This window comes from Stegastes partitus, unplaced genomic scaffold (genome assembly GCF_000690725.1).
Source record: "Stegastes partitus isolate 25-593 unplaced genomic scaffold, Stegastes_partitus-1.0.2 Scaffold676, whole genome shotgun sequence".
In the NCBI taxonomy this organism is placed as follows: Eukaryota; Metazoa; Chordata; class Actinopteri; family Pomacentridae; genus Stegastes; species Stegastes partitus.
The window spans coordinates 252,846-270,029 of record NW_007578407.1 but is presented as its reverse complement, the minus strand read 5'-3'; the positions used below and the strand labels follow the sequence as shown (position 1 = coordinate 270,029).

Here is a 17,184-nt window from a genome sequence, read left to right as displayed (position 1 = left end):
ACATTGAAATTTGAGGCTAAGTTTGAATTACAATATCTGAGGAACTATTAAAGATAAACGCAACTGTTTTCTCTCGTCATGCCACTGATTCAGAATCTGTAATGCTGGACAAATAGATTTGTTGAAACGTGAAAAAACTTTTTTTTTTTTTTTAAACCGTAATAAAAAGTCTCATCTTTGAGCAACAAAACAGTTAAACAAAAAAACTGATAATGCAGAAGTCAGCCAATGATATTTTCTGGGCCATTTATAGTTGTACGTCACAGTAAAACAAAACAAAACAAAACAAAACAAAACATAATGTGCTTATTAATATTAACTATTTGGTCATAAAAATGAAAAACAAAAAACATTTTAGTTCAACTTTCATATCAAATTTAGCAGTTTGACAAGTTGTGCTAGATAGCCTAATCCATATATAACAATATGGTTCTCTAAATATTACTTGGAATTATTTTTTCATTATGAGCATATTTTTTCAATTTTACACCCAACTTTGTAGATGTAAACCTTGGCTTGCAGGACAATTGTCATGATGTTTTGTGTATTTGTGCTCAAAGATGGGACTTTTCATGACTGCTCTAATTAATTTTTTTCATATTTCAACTCACCCTTAATAAAACAGTATTTAATCTACTTGTCCAATATTGCAGATTTAGAATCAATGACTTGATGAAAAATAACAGTGAAAATTTCAAGCTTTTGTCTTTAATAGTTCCTGAGATATCGTCACCCAAAAATAGCCTCAAATTTTCAATGTGTGAAAAAAATGTGCTGAAAATGGGTCAACGGATCCAAGGTGCTTGACATATCAATCAAGAGTGTCACAGATACCGTTTTTAAATGTCCATAATTTACAATAAAAAGTTTCAAGTAAATCAGAGATGGTTGAACAGAAGGTCCTGATGGTTTCAGATGGAATGACTCCTAATGAAAGGTGGTGCACGATAAATAAATGCATGATTAAACGTCTGCAGCTTGCTCTGTAATCTAAGTCAGGCAGGGTCGTGATGCTGCTCAAGCGTTTGCCTCCATTTATGTAATTAACTTTCTGTCTTGTTGCTCCAGCTCCATTTGGACAAGAGGAGGAGAGGCTGCCAAATGACTGAATGAACAATGTCGGAGAAGGGAGTGGCAGCGAGCAGATGTTTATTCAGTTGTATCATTCACACGGTCACACACAGATGCGCAGGAAAGCCCTCGGAAATCTGGAAGACGTGTCAACATTCCTCGGTTTATGGTTGTCCTGCTCTTCCCTCTGCTCCCTTTTGGGATTCAGCCCTGTTCAGCAATCTTGGCCCTTCAGCTTTGTGCTTGTGTCAGCTCGATGCTCGTGTATATTTGCACACTCAATGAAGTGTTTGTCTAAAGTCCTGTGTGTTGAGACCAAACCGGCTGTGCAGGGTTCACCTGGATAGTATAGGGGCTATAATCACATCTACGGTCAACAACCTCAGCGACAGTCTCGCCGGCAAAATTGATTTTTTTGTCATGTACACTCACATCAAACGAGGTGAACTCAGTAGAAACGGAGGTGAGGTAATTGCATTGGTCACAAGTAAGACAGGGCGCTGGTTAAGTAATCGCTAATGCAAATGTTAACCAGATATTTGTGTGTGTATACAGCAGGGAAATGTCTGCTTTTATTCAGCGGAGCTACAGTTTTCACCGTGCATGTGTGCAGGGAATTTCTTCGCCTTAATGTGAGTTATGGCCACAGTGGGCTAATATATCATAGGATTCCATAAGATCACACGTGTTCCAACACATCTGCACAGCCGGTGACGGCCTGGGAAGCCTTTTTTTGACTTTGGTTTTTTCTTTTGTGAGACAAAGTTTGTCTGAATTTTATCTTATCTTGTTCCTGTTTCCAGTGTTTAGCAACAGAAAAAAAAGAAGCAAAAGCAAAATTCTATTCATATCCACATGCATGTGCTTTTAATCACATGTATGCACATTTACACTTCCTTACTTACCACCAATCTGTACATGTGATTTGATTAAATTTAAACAAAACTAAAGCAAAAGACAGCAACAGAAGCTCGAGTTATTGGTTTCAACCTTTCACCTCCTCCCTCTCTCTCTCTCTCTCTCTCTCTCTCCTCTCCTCTTTTTTTTCCATGTGTCTCTCTCTGACACCTGTTAATGTCAAATGTCAGACTCATGCACGCCACAGATTCGTTCCGTCACACACACATGCTACTTCAGACACACTAATAGCAGAACCCAGAGGGAGGCCATTGGAGGACAAGGGCAGTGGGACAGGGTGTGTAACATGGTGTGATGTGATGTAACAGTATTCACTATTGACTTTTTTCTGGCCCTCAGTCCCTGTGTGTGTTACTCTGTGTGTGTGTGTCTGTGCGTGTTTTAAAGTGGGCTTGTTATTACGCAACTCAGATCTTCTGACCACACATTTGCAGACAGGAGGATTTCATCAGACAGCTCATAAGAGACCATTTGTGTTTCCAAATGAATGCCGACGTGTGTGTGTTCTCTTACATGTGTGTGTGTTTCTGAAGACTGATTTGAATAATCGTTTTTGAAGTTTTAGGCAGGTGAGGACACGCTTGGCCTGTCCTCACGTCTTTAAGGGCTCTGACTGGTTACTTTTAAAGGAATCTGTCAACACACTGGGCAACTGTTTTCTTGCTGAGAGCTGGATGAGAAGATTTGAACCATTTCTAACACTCTCTGTGCACTACATATGAAGCTTCAGCCTGCAGTCCGGTGGCTTAGCTTAGCACAAAGCTTATAAAAGTCACTGCAAAAAATAGTCCAGCGCATAAAAAAAAAAAAACTGCTTAAACTTTTTGCAATTCAGATTTTTGTACAAACCAAAAAAATTAAACTGCGTTGGTTGTTGGTTGTAGCCCTGTGATAGACTGGTGACCTGTACAGGGTGTCTCCTGCCTTCACCCCGAGTCAGCCTGGGATAGACTCTAGCCCCCCGTGACCCTAGTGAGGATTAAGCGGTGCATAGATAATGGATGGATGGATGGATGGATGGATGGTTGTTGGTTTTAACTGTATTTTCCAAAATTTTTAACTATTCCATCCAGGTAAGGATCGAGATGAACACACAGGTAGATTTTGTGTATGGTCAGTGTATAGTGTAGTTGAATTATTCTTATTGTGGTTTCAAATTGTAGCAAGGTATGTTAATTACTAAACAATAACTATTGGATTTTTGGTGACATCTAATATGCCGATCTTTTCTAACAAATTTTAGTCGACTGCCGATGGCCGACATATGGTTATGGAGTGTGGTTGGATCACATATTGTTGGTAGTGGCCTGGCAATTTAAACAAATGGCCCCAGAACTCTTATTTCATTTTTGAGTCCAGTGTTGCTAAGACGTAACCATGAATGAGGCCACGGTTTGTGTCCACACAATTACACTACAAGGGCACATGTTTGGCGGCAGTGTGCATGCATGGAATAGTACTAGAAAAGTCGTATAACACTGAGTTTCCACATCACTCTGTGTACATACAAACGTCAACCAAAGTCCATTTCTTCCAATGAGAACCGCTGTGATCTCAGATGTGGTTATGAAATTCCTCCTTCTGTTATTTTCTGTTCTGGAAATTGAATTCAGTGAAACTGAAAGTCTGCCATTAGGTTGGAAGTAGGAACGTAGCCACAGAGCGATCAAGATAATTGGCTGCTTGACTACATTGTTAAAACGTGTGATTACAAAGAAAGTCGCTTAGCTAGTTTGTTCAGAGAGCCTGCATAGTTGTTTATATGTCTTCCAATAAAATTTTGCACAAGCTGGATAGACACGTGTAGGAGAACGTCTTCAATTTTTTCTCACCAGACATCATTGGTCCCATTTCTGTTGCCGTCATACTCCATGTTCCGTAAAACTGGGTGGTAAAGAAATGATAAAATGAACTTTTCCCCGATTGATTAAACGTCCTTCCATCCGTAAAGGAATGCATGTGGACATTGAAAAAAGAAGATATGTGGTATTAGGTGTGATAGAAACACATAGTGGTGGCTGCAGTCGTCCATGTGTGCATCGGCAAGGAAGTATATTCAAGGCTTAAGTCTGAAAGCTGAATACATTTTCAGGATCTTAAATGGATAAGTCTGCCGTGCCCATGTAATCCCACGAAGAGACCAAGAACAACAGTGCATTAGTGCGTCACTCAACATTTTTCGACAGCCCTGCCCTGTGTAGTGTTCAGAGACGTTATAAGGGCGAGACTTACAGGATCCTGAATAGAAATCAGTGGGAAATGTCATCAAAGATGGCGGTTAATTTGACTGGCAGTTTTTATGTCCAGGTGACCACTGAAATACCAGCTATGTCTCTCCCCATTCTTATCAATAGCAGCCTGCTCTTGTTAACCTGACATAAATGGCGCTAACAAGATCGTTGCCGAGTGGTGGGACTTTGCGCTTCTATTTATTCTTCAAAAATGAACCACAATAACATAGTTTCACTTTGAAATGAAGCTGAATAAACAGCCGGGCGTCGTAGTTTGTATGAAATATTACTAAAGCAGGAGGAAGCAGTACAATTGTAGGGAGCTACTTTGAGTCGAACTGAACGCATTTTGTGATTCAGTGAGTTTTTAACTGCACTAGAATGAGGCCTGAGCAACAACTGCAACAAGACTCTACAGCTTTAGACTTCCCTTGGATGTTTTTTGACGCTAAGAAAGATTTAAAGCATCATCAGCATTACTGTAAGTGCCCAGGGAATGAATGTAAGTCAATGCAAAGTCCAAAATAAGCACCACAGCTTCTCTTCCCACCCATATCATAACACTCCTAACTACTGCTCAGGCTGCCATCATGTGCCAGCATGTATGTGCGCTTACAAGTGTGCACACAAACACGCTCGCACACTTTTGCCGGTGCTGTTGCCTCTGGCAGGCCTGATTGAGGTCAGGAAAAGTCAAACAAGCCACAAAACCAGGTGGAAACGCCCCAAATGCAGAGAAAAAAAAAAACGGCAAACACAGCAGAGAGAACTGTATCATGACATTTTCAACCTTCAACACACCCTGCACAAAATCAATCACGGCCCCTCCTACCCTCAGGCTTAATCTGTTTCTCTTCTCTTTCTCTGACAGCGGGGGCTTATTCATCAACCTCCCCCCTCTCCCATCTCTTTTCTTTAATCTGTCTTTCATTCTCTACGCTTTGGTTTCTTCACTGAGGCTCCCACTCCCTCCCTCTCTCTCCCTCTCTCTCTCTCTATACTCTTTCTCAAAGGGCTTAAACTCACATTTGCTTTAGTTAAACTCTGTTGATAAATACACTGAACGGCGTAGGAACTGACACAACACAGGGTGGTTGATGTTGACGCAACACAAACGAACAGTTTAAAGTAAAATAGAAATGCATTTGCATGGTAGTTATTTTAACCACACCAAGTATATCACATGCGCTCCTCGTCTGAGTGTCTTTGTCTCCACCCCTCCCTCCACCCCTCACCCCCCCTCCCTGCACAGTCTGATGACATCACGAACAGCAGGTATATATCCAGCCAGTAGGATTGCAGCGAGGCCTGTGGTGCTGACTACACTCTCTGCCTCTTTCCCTCCTCTCTCATTCTGACGCTTCCCCGCTTTGCTGCCTCACTCTCTCTCTCTCTCTTTCTCACACCCATCTCAGCCTCTCTCGCCCTCATTCCTCCACACCACTGCAGACATGGCCGAGTCTTTCGTTGGCACATGGAACCTCAAGAACAGCGAGAAATTCGATGAGTACATGAAGGAGCTGGGTAAGTCTGCGTGTGTGTGTGTGTGTGTGTGTGTGCGGGCGTGTGTTTTTGTGTGTTCACAGCATATGCATGCGAGCGTGTGCGCATGCGCCGGTAACAGGCGAGGATGCAGCGCTGCATGTGAGCACATGTGAAAATGAGGACAGATGAATGGTTTTAGGTGTGTTTATGTTTGAGTAGCTGCGGATACAGGGTGTGTGAAAATCAGAGAACAAAGGCGGAGGGAGACAATGAAGAGGTAAATATAAGGAGGGAGAGCAGAGTGGAGGATGAATAAAGATGAGGAAGATGAGAGAGGGTGGAAAGAGGAAGAGGGAACAGAAAGAGAGAAGATGGGAGCCAGAATGGGGGAGGGAGAAAGAAAAAGGGAGGAAGAGTGGGTGACCGCATGGCCTAAGTGCTGGAAATGAGGGAGGGGCTCCCTTTTAGTGCAGAGAAGAACCATCAACCCTGCTGTGGGAAACTCTGAATGGCAAGCAACTGGCACACTCACTCACAGTTGAGTATAATGTGGGTGACCTTCCCTGAAAGCTGCTCATTGTTTGAGCCAATGGGAGGAGTTGAATATTAAGATGATGCCAAGCAGCCAGTGGGACGAGAACAGGCTTCAGCATATCTCACCACAGTGTGCATGATGGGGGCAGGTGCTCCGGATTTTACAACTGTGAAGAATGACACAAAACTATTTAACTTTGTGTGTGAGTGAGTGTGTGTGTGCGCAACAGAGAAAGAGATTCATGGCCAGTGTGTGACCTCAGAGCCATATTCCCATCAACCCCTCAGCTCTGGTCACCGTAGAAACCAGAGACCCTTCGACCTCTAACCCCAATCCCTGTGATCAACGAGGCACACACACACACACACACACACAAAGTGACTTTTTGTTGTCACCGACTGTGGGAACACAGCTACTGGAGACGAACTGGATTGTCAGCCTAAAACAGGGCCAGTTTTCTATTTGAATAAGAAAGGGTGTGAGTCACTGTTACCCTCGTGATCCCCTGATACACACACAAAATGCACACTAAAAGAAAGCGAGTAATCATTTGCACACACACACACACACACACACACACATGTCCAGACAGGCAGTCAGGTCAATGAGGCTCTCCAGTGTTTGAAGAACATGCTGCAGGTTTAGTAGTAGACAAACAGAGATTAGAGTGTGTGTCAGTTGAAGGAGAGCCAGAGGGCAAATCCACTGCTACTGCTTTCAACATAGCCGACTAAATATCTACAAATCACCGAAGGGCTCGAGGGGTGGTAGAGAATCATTTCTGCAACTATTACTGAATTTGCAACAGATATTCATGGTCCCCAGAGGAGCAGCACTAATAACTTTTCCTCCACTAGGGTGACATGTTTTAGTGGATTGCGAAGTAATGTGCCAATATCTGCTTGGTACACTGCCACAAAATTTGTTGCATTCATCTTTATTAATCCCAATGCGACCACATTTGTAATCTAACTTTGGTTTACTTTGGGGATCCCTTCTTTTTTTTTTTCTTAAATCTGTCGCCATTGTTCATGAACAAATACACACAAAGCTAATATTCCCTTTTGCTTCAGGTTTATTTTCCGTTCACTGCTAATTTCCGTTTGTCGTTTAGCCTAAAGCACATTCGGGAGCAGCTGAGGAAAGGCTTCATCTGTTAACCCGTTTATTGATTTAGTGTCACAGCCTCGCAGAGCTACCCTTTAGTCCTATTTAGCCCTGAGATCTTATCTTCCATTTCCTTTTCCCAGCCCTTTGCATTTACCCTCGTGTCTTTGTTTCGTCCAGGTGTGGGCTTTGCTACTCGTAAGGTCGGCAACATGACCAAGCCCACCACCATCATCTCGGTGGAAGGCGACACGGTGACGGTGAAGACCCAGAGCACCATTAAGAACACAGAGCTTTCCTTCAAGCTGGGAGAGGAGTTTGACGAGACCACCGCCGATGACAGGAAGGTTAAGGTGAGAGGTCGAAGGTCACGTTGCACAGACAATAGACTGTTGTAAAATACAGACACCCAGAGGCAAAACTCTGCGTTTACGTTCTTGTGTTTAACCCATAATTACGGTGGCTTTCTATGAAGTGAGCACCAGCCTGTTTTAAACTTGCTGCACACTTAAAAAATACTGATGTAACCACAAATATATGACAGCGATAATTACAGTCATGATGGATGGCCAAACAAGCAACTGTGGTTCATCACAGTTGGGGGCTGCCGTTGTGGTGGAGGCTTGAAGTATCTCAGAAAGGTCAGGGGTGAGTGGTGAGGGTAAGAGAAAATGGACTGATCATGCAAAGACCTGCAACCATAACTCAAGACCTGAGCCACAGAAGCCTTATCTCAATTGGATTTTGAGGGTAAATACAAATGAGCTGTGGTTTGATGGTTTAAGGCGTAAGGCTGAGTAAATATTGGAGTTTAAACGGGTGCAGAGGTGAGGTGATGATTTCAAGATAAAGACTCTGTGAGAGAGACGAGGGAAAGTGAAAATCATACCTTTAAACAGCATATTTAGGTTTTTTTTCTGCTCACTAGAACCTGCAGCTGAAGGTGGCTATTAGATATTGCACTCTAGAAATTTTTTCAGGAGGCTACGACTTAATTAAATGCACGGTTTTAGGGTAATTTACTAATTTAAATAAACTTTAAATAAAAGTTGCAAACATTGTCAACAGTACTGACATAATAATGTGAGTCCTAACCTAATATATGTTAATTACACTGAATTCTATGGTAATAACAAAATTCCAAGTTGAGGTAAATTATTTAAATTGGCTTGATAGCTTAATTTTTCTCTAACTTAAGTTGAGGATATAAAAACTTAAAAACTTGTGTTCATGCTGCCAATCATTGGTAAGTGGTAACTTCAAATACCACTGATTGTCGGACAAAAACGAATTCCCCCAACTCAATATAGTGTGTTGGTTGAACTTAATTTCAAGCGCCTCAAAATTGTAAATATACTTTATACTATTACATACAGCGATTCAATATGATTCATGGGATGATGTGATCTTGTGTGTTAACTGTGATCGTATCTCTGCAGTCCATCGTGACGGTAGATAGTGGGAAGATGGTGCACATACAGAGGTGGGACGGCAAAGAGACCAGCCTGGTCAGGGAAGTCAGCGGAAACGCCCTCACACTGGTCAGTGCATCCATCCACCAAATGCAAACATTTAATATCTGTATGAGTTGTGTTTTAACTTTCTTTCTATTTCTACCGCAGACGCTCACAATGGGAGACGTCGTTTGCACGCGTCACTACGAGAAGGCAGAGTAAAAACCCAACGCCCAGTCCCGCCTGAAACCTCTACTTGCTTCATCTAAGGTCCGGCTGCACCCCAAACTCTTTAACACCACTTCAACCCAGGCCAAGCAAGCCCCTTCGTACGGCTGCTGCTGATTCCCCTCTGTGTTCCTTTATACTGTTCTCTCAGTACTGACATTACTGCTGACTGTGACCTCCCCTTTTCTCGATATGTTGTTCCTTCTACTGTAAGAAACACTGAATAAATTCCAATGATTTGTTGTTGTTTTTCTCTCAAAAAAATTCCAGGGCTGCATTTTTTTTTTTCTGTTGTTGTTGTTGTGTTGGAAAATGTGTTTTGCATGGTGCCTCTGATAAGCCTGGAAAAGTGTTAGAATTTGAACATTTGCCTGTTGAGAGCTAAAAAACTTTAAATAAAAGCGTCCACACTGATAAAACTGGCAAAGCTGCTCTGGCGTGTGTTTTGTTTTCTCCAGATACTCATTCATGGCATTTAGTAGCTCAAGGTACAAAGACTTTGTTCAGCAATGGCCAAAAATGACTTCAATGGGACTGAAACACAGAAACAGGCACATATCCTTGAGGACATTTTTACATTATTCACATTTTTTCCAGAAACTGAGCAATCAAGTGTCATTAAAATCAACTTTTTTTTTGCAGCTGCATCCTGAAGAAAATTATGTAAAGTGTCATTCAGGGAGCTTCCAGACAAGGTTGTGAAGTCAGCGTTGTGGACAACTGTTGTGTTTCTCTCTGTAATACCATAAGCTCTTGACCTGAAGTGCCCTGAGGTGGCATATGTTGCAATTTGGCGCTATATAAATAAAGCTGAATCGAACTAAATTGAGTGTGTCGAGCCTAAAAAGTGCTCCAATCTGTCGGTTCTGTCTCCCAGAAAACAGCAGGATCAAAGAGCTGAGCAACACGATCACACCTTTCTGAGTAGACCCTAAGAGTGTGACCACAGTTTCCATCACAGCTGGCTTTACAGGGACTCACAGGGCGGTTAATTATAGCTCCTGCAACAGCTCCCGCTTTTCTCTGTGTGTGCATACAAGTGTGTATCTTGCCTTTGCCCTGGATATGTTAGAGGAAAGTTTTGTTAAAGCATGTACTAGGTGTATCGGTAATGCTATGTACTGTAGCTAGCAGTGTGCGTTCTTTCTAAATTGGTATCATTACCTCCCGCAGCAGGCTGGTGTCATGTGTTGGTGATGCACTGCCAACTGGAGTCAGGGTGAAGGGGTGAAAGGGCACAGGAGGAGACAGGACACCTTCTCCAAAAGTATACAGCGTGACGTACAATGCAAATGCAGGGACTGTGAATGTAGCCATCACTCATTCAGTCAGTATGCAGTGAAGCATGGAGGCCTCATTTATAAGAAACTACATAGAGGATAATGTTAATTTGTAAAGTGTTCTCCCTCTGCAGTGAAATAACATCAAACAATTTCGCGAATGTCATCCCTGCAGGAGTAGTACGGTGAATTCCCCCAACATCCAACAGATCGACTCAAGTTAAACCCGTAAGATTTAAGTGTAGGGTGTGTGTTTGGCAGAAGTGGCAGGAAAAAAAAATGATGTGAAATTATTGGTTTTTGACCAACAAAGCTCATTCTTAACCATGGAAAAAGTAGTTTGAGAAAAGTAATCTCACCTCAGTGTCTCTGTAGAGGCTTTTTTCTGAAGCTTTGGACAGTCTCATGAGCAGATAAATCTTGCCAAACATGTGAGATGAAATGGAAGGCTCACAAATGTCCCCTCAGGTAAGCTTTTACTTTGGGTGTTAGTGGTATGGTTCTGAGATGTCACTCTCTGCTCTCCAGCTCATGTTGAATTGTAACGATTTTGGTGCCATCCTGATCTTATCTAGCACCGTCATCCCGACAAAAAGTAAGTAAATGTGCCCACTACTTAAGTTCCTGGCAATGCTTTACATAAGGAGCTATGTACATGCAGAACCGATGAACCGATCTGCCTCAGTCATACTTGTACAGTTTACTTAGTGAGACAATGTTGACAAGTTAGTGATCAAGATCAAGATATCCGCTACATATCAGCATGCCTGTAGGCTCTTATCATGGTATTCATCCAAAAAGACTCTAAGTGGTCCATAACATACAAACACTGATAAGGTCTGTGGGTTGCAAGGTAAGGTTTGTTCCAGAACATCCTGTTGGTATTCAGTCGGACTGAGATTTGGGGAGTTTGGAGGCCAGACCAACACCTTCTTTGGCGTGATCCCTAAGATGTTCCTGAACAGTTTTTGTGGTGTAGCGAGTGTGTTTTCTTGCTGGAAGGTTTTGTTTAGTCTGCAACGATGTTATGGTGGATGGTATGTGTCAAAGTAGCATCCACAGTATCGCCAGGGCCCAGTGTTTCACATCACAAGCACATTGTGATGACATGATCGATGTCATTCACTTGACCTGTCAGTGGCTTTAATGTTGTGGCTGATCGGTGCCTCTGGCGGCCTTCGTCAAACACATAAGCTACCAATAGCTTCTTCATTTGAATCCAAATGAAAAATCTCTAGAATGCAACAGTTTAAAGATCTCCAGTTTTGTTGCAAATCATTTAACACCATGTACAAATGTTTCAAAGCTAGATTAGTTTTTCCTTCCAGGAAGCAGAAATGCCATGTACTCTGGGAATGTTCTGGACGAGAAAAAAAAGACTTCAAGGTCAGATGAAACAACGTAATTCTTTGTGAACAGAAGCAGATTCCACTTTTTGACATTTTATTTTGGCTGTTGCGGCAGTCGTATTCAAATTACAGGCATTGATAAAACAAGCTTCTGGTTGTGTTGGCTCGGGATCATGCTAAATTCGTTAAGCGTGTCTGGTGAAACTGAGCGAAAAGGAGAACACAAGAAAAAGTGAAGAAGATCCTTGTGACTAACCAGTGAACTGAAGTCATTGCCAATGGAGTGCACTGGAGCGGTTTCAAACCACTGCAGCTGGAAACAATCTATCACACCACCGTCCCACAAGCAGGAGCCTGAAACTAGGTCAAAGTAGCACAGAAGGAACGAGATGTTGATTCTCTGACATTGTTTTATCTTGTCTTTCTTCTTTTTTAAAAAGCCAAGAAGTTGCTCTGTCTTTGTGCAACCTTGACCTCATGGGACATAACGCGGCCTCAGATCTGTGCTGTGTAAATCCCTCAGCCCCACCCTCAGACACCGACCTTACTTGACAACATTAACTTAAGATGACCCCAGTGTAGGTCAGACCCAGCCTGAGGGTTTCTGATGTTTACGTGTGTGTGTGTGTTTCATAGGACTGAATTTAACAGCTACGTTATGACTCCAAGGTCGTGAAACAAAGAGGTCAAGAGGCAGTTTCGTCAGCTTTACAAACAAAAACAGCTTTAATGGAGTTAACAGTTGACATGCAGGAAGAGGTTTGCGTGTGCTGTGAGGTTTTCCCTGGAAGTAAAACACATGCATGTCAATGTACACACAAATGCACAACAAGTGGCACACAACCTCGGGAAGTCACCACATAATGAGGATCCCGTTACGTTAACTTACTGCACTACACTTCCCGTTTGTGTTTCAAACATTTCCTGTGTGTGTTATTTAAAGGATCTTTAGCCGTCCCCCCCTCCTCATCCCACCAAAAGAGTCGCTTTACTCCGTCATGTCAGCTAAATGGATTTCCCAGAGAACTATTGGAAACCGGATAGCTGTAAACAATATCTGGAAAGGGGTGGCCACTTGCTGCCATATTGCTTACAAATATCAGATTACAAATAATGTGTAGACTCTTCAGGCTGTGGGGGAGCCAGAGGTTACTTCAGGACAAGTGAGGATTGCCATGTGACCTATTTATTTGCTTTTCCAGCACTTTACAGGAACTGCTTCCAATACTATGGAGAGACAGTAATTGAAACTTTAACTTAAATGCATGAAGGTTTTCTATAATAAGCTGTTGGTGGAGACGTTATTAAAAGACACACAGCTTGACGCCAGTCACTGTTTCTCCCCACTTCCCCGTTGTGCGTCTGTCTGATAGCTGCAGTGTGGTGACTGTAGGTGTGTGTCTGCTCATGCGGTCGTCTCAGCTGTGTTTGTGCGACTTGTGTTTTTTGTGTTTCTTCTTCTTTTTGTCCTCCCTGTCATGACTGTGGTCGTGGCGCCTCCTCTTGGATTTACATTCATTGCTGCTGCTGCTGCTGCTGTCGCTGTCCGACTCCTTTCTCTCCCTCTTCTTCTTCTTCTTCATTTTCTTTTCCTGGACGATAAACACACGAGAAGGACAAATCGTTTAGCGTACCAATTTGAAGAAGTTGAAAAATGATGCCGCAGCAATACATGAAAAGCTGACAGCATGCTTTGATACCACACAACCAAAGTGGAAACAAGTTTTCATATCAGCACAAAATCATACTGGTCACTTTCATGCCGCAGCTACAGACATGTAGCGTCAGACGGAGAAGTGTGTGTGTTGATGCGTCAGACGTCTGAGAGCCACAGAGGGCATTAAATGTCATTTTCACCTTCTTTTTCTTCTTTTTGTCTGAGTCTTTCTGTGGTGCAACTGTGGATGTCGGCTGCTGCTGCTGCTGCTGTGGCTCTTCGTCGTCCTCTTCAGGCACAAGCGCGTACTGCAATCCCGGAGCAGAGAAACAGTCCTTTGTAAAGTGACCTGAAAAGAGAAATGATAAATTAAACCCAACAGAATCTAACATGAAACAAGTTCAGTTTCTGGTCTTTGTTGTTTTTAGATGTGACAGTTGCACTACTCGTGTAGTTGTCGTACCCTTGCAGCCGCACTTTGAACACGTCGTGTTGAGCACAGCTTCCAGTGTGATCCTGTTGCCGGTTTGATCTCTAAACTGCTTACGCCTCCTTGCGTCCTGACTACAAACACATGCAAATTATAATAACACACACCTACACAGGTGCACACCTGCACAATGAAACTGTGAGCACTTACTCTGCCATAACATTGTTGGGGTCCAAGTCCCGCCCTGTTCCTTGATTGACACATTTCATGGAGAAGGACAGCTTCACCTTGTCACCCTGAATCTGACGAGCAGAGGACAGAGCTGCAATTGTCCTGTTCCAACAACGTATGCACATACAGTACTCTGTGTGTGTGTGTGTGTGTGTGTGTGTGTGTATGTGTGTGTTACCTCTCTCCCAATGACTTTAATCCACACCTGTTCCCCCACATCCACAATCTCTGAAGCACTCTCAACACGGGAGGCTGACATCTCGCTCACATGTACCAGACCTGCATGTGTAAGAGATCTATATGTGTCTATAATCATCTAAAAAATACATCAACTCTGAGAAGAAATCCCTCTAAAAAGATGAAGACACACAAACATATCTTTGTTTTGCTGGTGAAGGAAACTCACAGATTCAAACATTCCTTATTTCTGGCCATTAGACAGCTTTTTATAAAAAAAAAAAAAATATACAAGAATATTAACTAGAATTAGCTGCATTAATTTAAAGTATTTTTCTCATTGATCCAACTAATCTGGGTCTACCTTAAATAAAATATTTCAACCTCCAACCTCTGAATTTGTCTCCATAAACTTCAGTCAGTTCGCCCTCCAGTGGTGAAAATTAGCCGCTAGTGTTTAACAGAACATTTAGGTCAAGGGCAATTGTGCCACCGCCCCAATAAATCATTCTTCATTATCAAAGAGGTAACCTTAGAGTAAATATAGATAGACATCCCACTTCATCAATCTGTCCCACTTCTTAACAACCCTGCTTTACTCCAGTCTCTCCCTGTAGTTCCTGTCTGTACATGCACGTCTTATTCTCTGACGAGGAAATACCGTCCATCCATTTTCTTTGTACCTTTATCCTGTGGAGGCTCACAGGTTACTAGGACAGTATTCTGCATGAACGATATTAAAATGAAACTGTGATCGTGCTACCATAGTCAGCTTATTAAAAACAAGGGTTCGTACTGTAATGTTAACTCCTCCACTTTATCTGTTGCACATCATGTCTTCAGATTGTAGGATGCTGACTAAACAAAAAAACAACTCTGATATTCATACAACATTTTCTTGTAATAAGAGAAGGAATTCTGTATACGTGATGAAATCCTACTCTAGTAACATTATGCAGCTTTGGTGCCTTCCAGTCTCTTCTCCTTTCTTTGGGTGAGACAGCATTCTCATGGACTGACACAGACACTATTCACCAGACTTTGAGGAATGAATCCTGGATTCTCTCTCTACACACATTCCGAGTTATTCTTGTTACTTTAGGTCTTCTAATTCTTGTTGTGTAATCCCTTGTGACTCTGCTTCTCACTCATATATGCCTTGTGGGTTATTGCCTGCATTTACTGCGGTAGTTCTTTCTAATATTTTGATTCATTTCACTAATTTGCTTCTGTTTTTCTACTGAATAATTAAATCTTCATAAATGTTTGCAAGTACTTCATGCTCTACCAACCTTCCTTCTTGTATCCTGGCAGTCGAACAAAGGCTCCGTATGTTTGTACAGACACCACCTCTCCTTTGGCAATGCTGAACAGTGGAGGTAGACCGTCCAGTCCAGCTGGCTCCGGTGGGCCATCACGGTCAGACATCGTCTCACAGAGGTAGACCACACGTATGAGTTACTGGAACTAGAAGACATGTTTCATCATCAGCAGAATCATAAAAGTACAATAACATACCTTTACCATGTTCGTTTTTTTTTCATTGCTAATTTTTTATTTTTTTTATTTTTTTTTAATGTTTAGGGTGCAAAAGTCACATAAAGCACACATACCAATAGTATCGACTTATACTGCACATTTTTGACAGGATACCTTTAATAAAAAGCCTTGTAAAAAATGCATTTAACCTTGTTTTTATTAAAATTTCTATTTTTTTTTTAACAGTGAAGAGGCTGTCCCAGTGCATCTGTCAATCTGCTCCAGGAAAAAGATGCTTTTTAAAAAAAATTTTTTAATTTTTTTTAATTAACCTCTTAAAAGTTTAGTCATTTCAGCAGAAGCATTAGAGATATTGTACTTGTACTTAACAGTACATTGGGCGGGGACCAGTTTGGAAAAAAATCTAAATGTGAATTTTCTGACAGATACTGAAATTTGAGATGTAATTTAAAACAAAGCATTGGATCAATGTTAAATGAATAATAGCTCTAAATGATGCTTTTCGTGTGCTAGAGGTTTACCAAATAAGACTGAACCTAAATATTAAGTGTTTTTTATTCTGATGCAAAAAAAAAACAAAAAACCAGAGCTTAAAGAAACAAAATTACAAATAATTAATATAAATCCAATATTAACCTCTCTGTAAGCAGTCCCTAATAATGTTATAAAATGGCATAATGTACATCCTAAATTGCAGTTTTTTGCAATCTGCTAATTGCTTTGTTTCTGATTCAGATTTGACATAAATTTGTTGTTCAGTTAAATCTTATATGTCATCTGTAATAATAATAATAATAATAAATAATTAAACTGTAAAAATAAATACATCCAGAGTAAAGAGGAGCTGACTGTCACATAATTTTATCTAAATCTAAATCACATCTATATTGATAACTACTAAAACCAAACGCTAAAAACTAAAAGTATAAACATGCCCTCTTTAGGTTAGTTAACCTCAACAATATGAAAAATAGGTAAGACAAAAAATATTTATTTTACAGTGGTTTCAGTAGTCTGGTACCCTTCCTTATATTTATGTATTAGCATCACTTGCAACATTAAAATCTTTTAATCTTTCTCCTCTCGCTGACATGCTGCAGAGTCCTCACACCCCTGTGCTGCTGGGCTAGATCGGTATGAATGCATGCAGAATCTCTTCTACATAACAAAGGCTGCAGAAAACTCACTTTAGATCTGCTGCAACCACAGTCTGTGGCTGACATATAGATAGCAGCACACCGGCTAACGTTAGCTAGATTACAGCATTGTGTTTTATTTAGAACATATTCGGCAACCGGATAATAGCAAATAAACAAGATAATTTTTCCACCGTGAAGTCTGTTAAAGGTCAGACGGTGCATATTGTGGCATTAATTCAGGAGAAAATATAAACATTGTTACCTCTCGTGTTAGCAGAGCTCGAGCTGTTTACATCCGGGACACATCTGTCCGACAACAAGCGAAACATCCAATCACCGCAGCCGGAGCGAACTTTTCCCAATCAAACAGCTCGTAGCTAACGGAAACACTT

General features: G+C 41.5%; 2 protein-coding genes across 2 annotated transcripts; one reads left to right on the top strand and one right to left on the bottom strand.

The window, feature by feature from the left end:
- The first annotated feature begins 5,517 nt into the window (after positions 1–5,517).
- On the top strand, positions 5,518–9,456 carry fabp3 (fatty acid binding protein 3, muscle and heart). Its single transcript, XM_008290491.1, has 4 exons — positions 5,518–5,744; positions 7,528–7,700; positions 8,787–8,888; positions 8,970–9,456. Exons 1-4 carry the CDS (start codon positions 5,672–5,674, stop codon positions 9,021–9,023), a joined length of 402 nt encoding a protein of 133 aa, XP_008288713.1. The 5' UTR covers positions 5,518–5,671; the 3' UTR covers positions 9,024–9,456.
- A 2,904-nt stretch (positions 9,457–12,360) lies between these two features.
- Positions 12,361–17,111, bottom strand: zcchc17 (zinc finger, CCHC domain containing 17). Its single transcript, XM_008290487.1, has 7 exons — positions 17,055–17,111; positions 15,446–15,620; positions 14,155–14,255; positions 13,956–14,047; positions 13,779–13,879; positions 13,516–13,664; positions 12,361–13,250 (listed from the first exon to the last, which is right to left on the bottom strand). The coding sequence occupies exons 2-7, from the start codon at positions 15,579–15,581 to the stop codon at positions 13,077–13,079; spliced, it is 753 nt and encodes a 250-aa protein (XP_008288709.1). The 5' UTR covers positions 15,582–15,620; positions 17,055–17,111; the 3' UTR covers positions 12,361–13,076.
- Between the last annotated feature and the right edge of the window lie 73 nt (positions 17,112–17,184).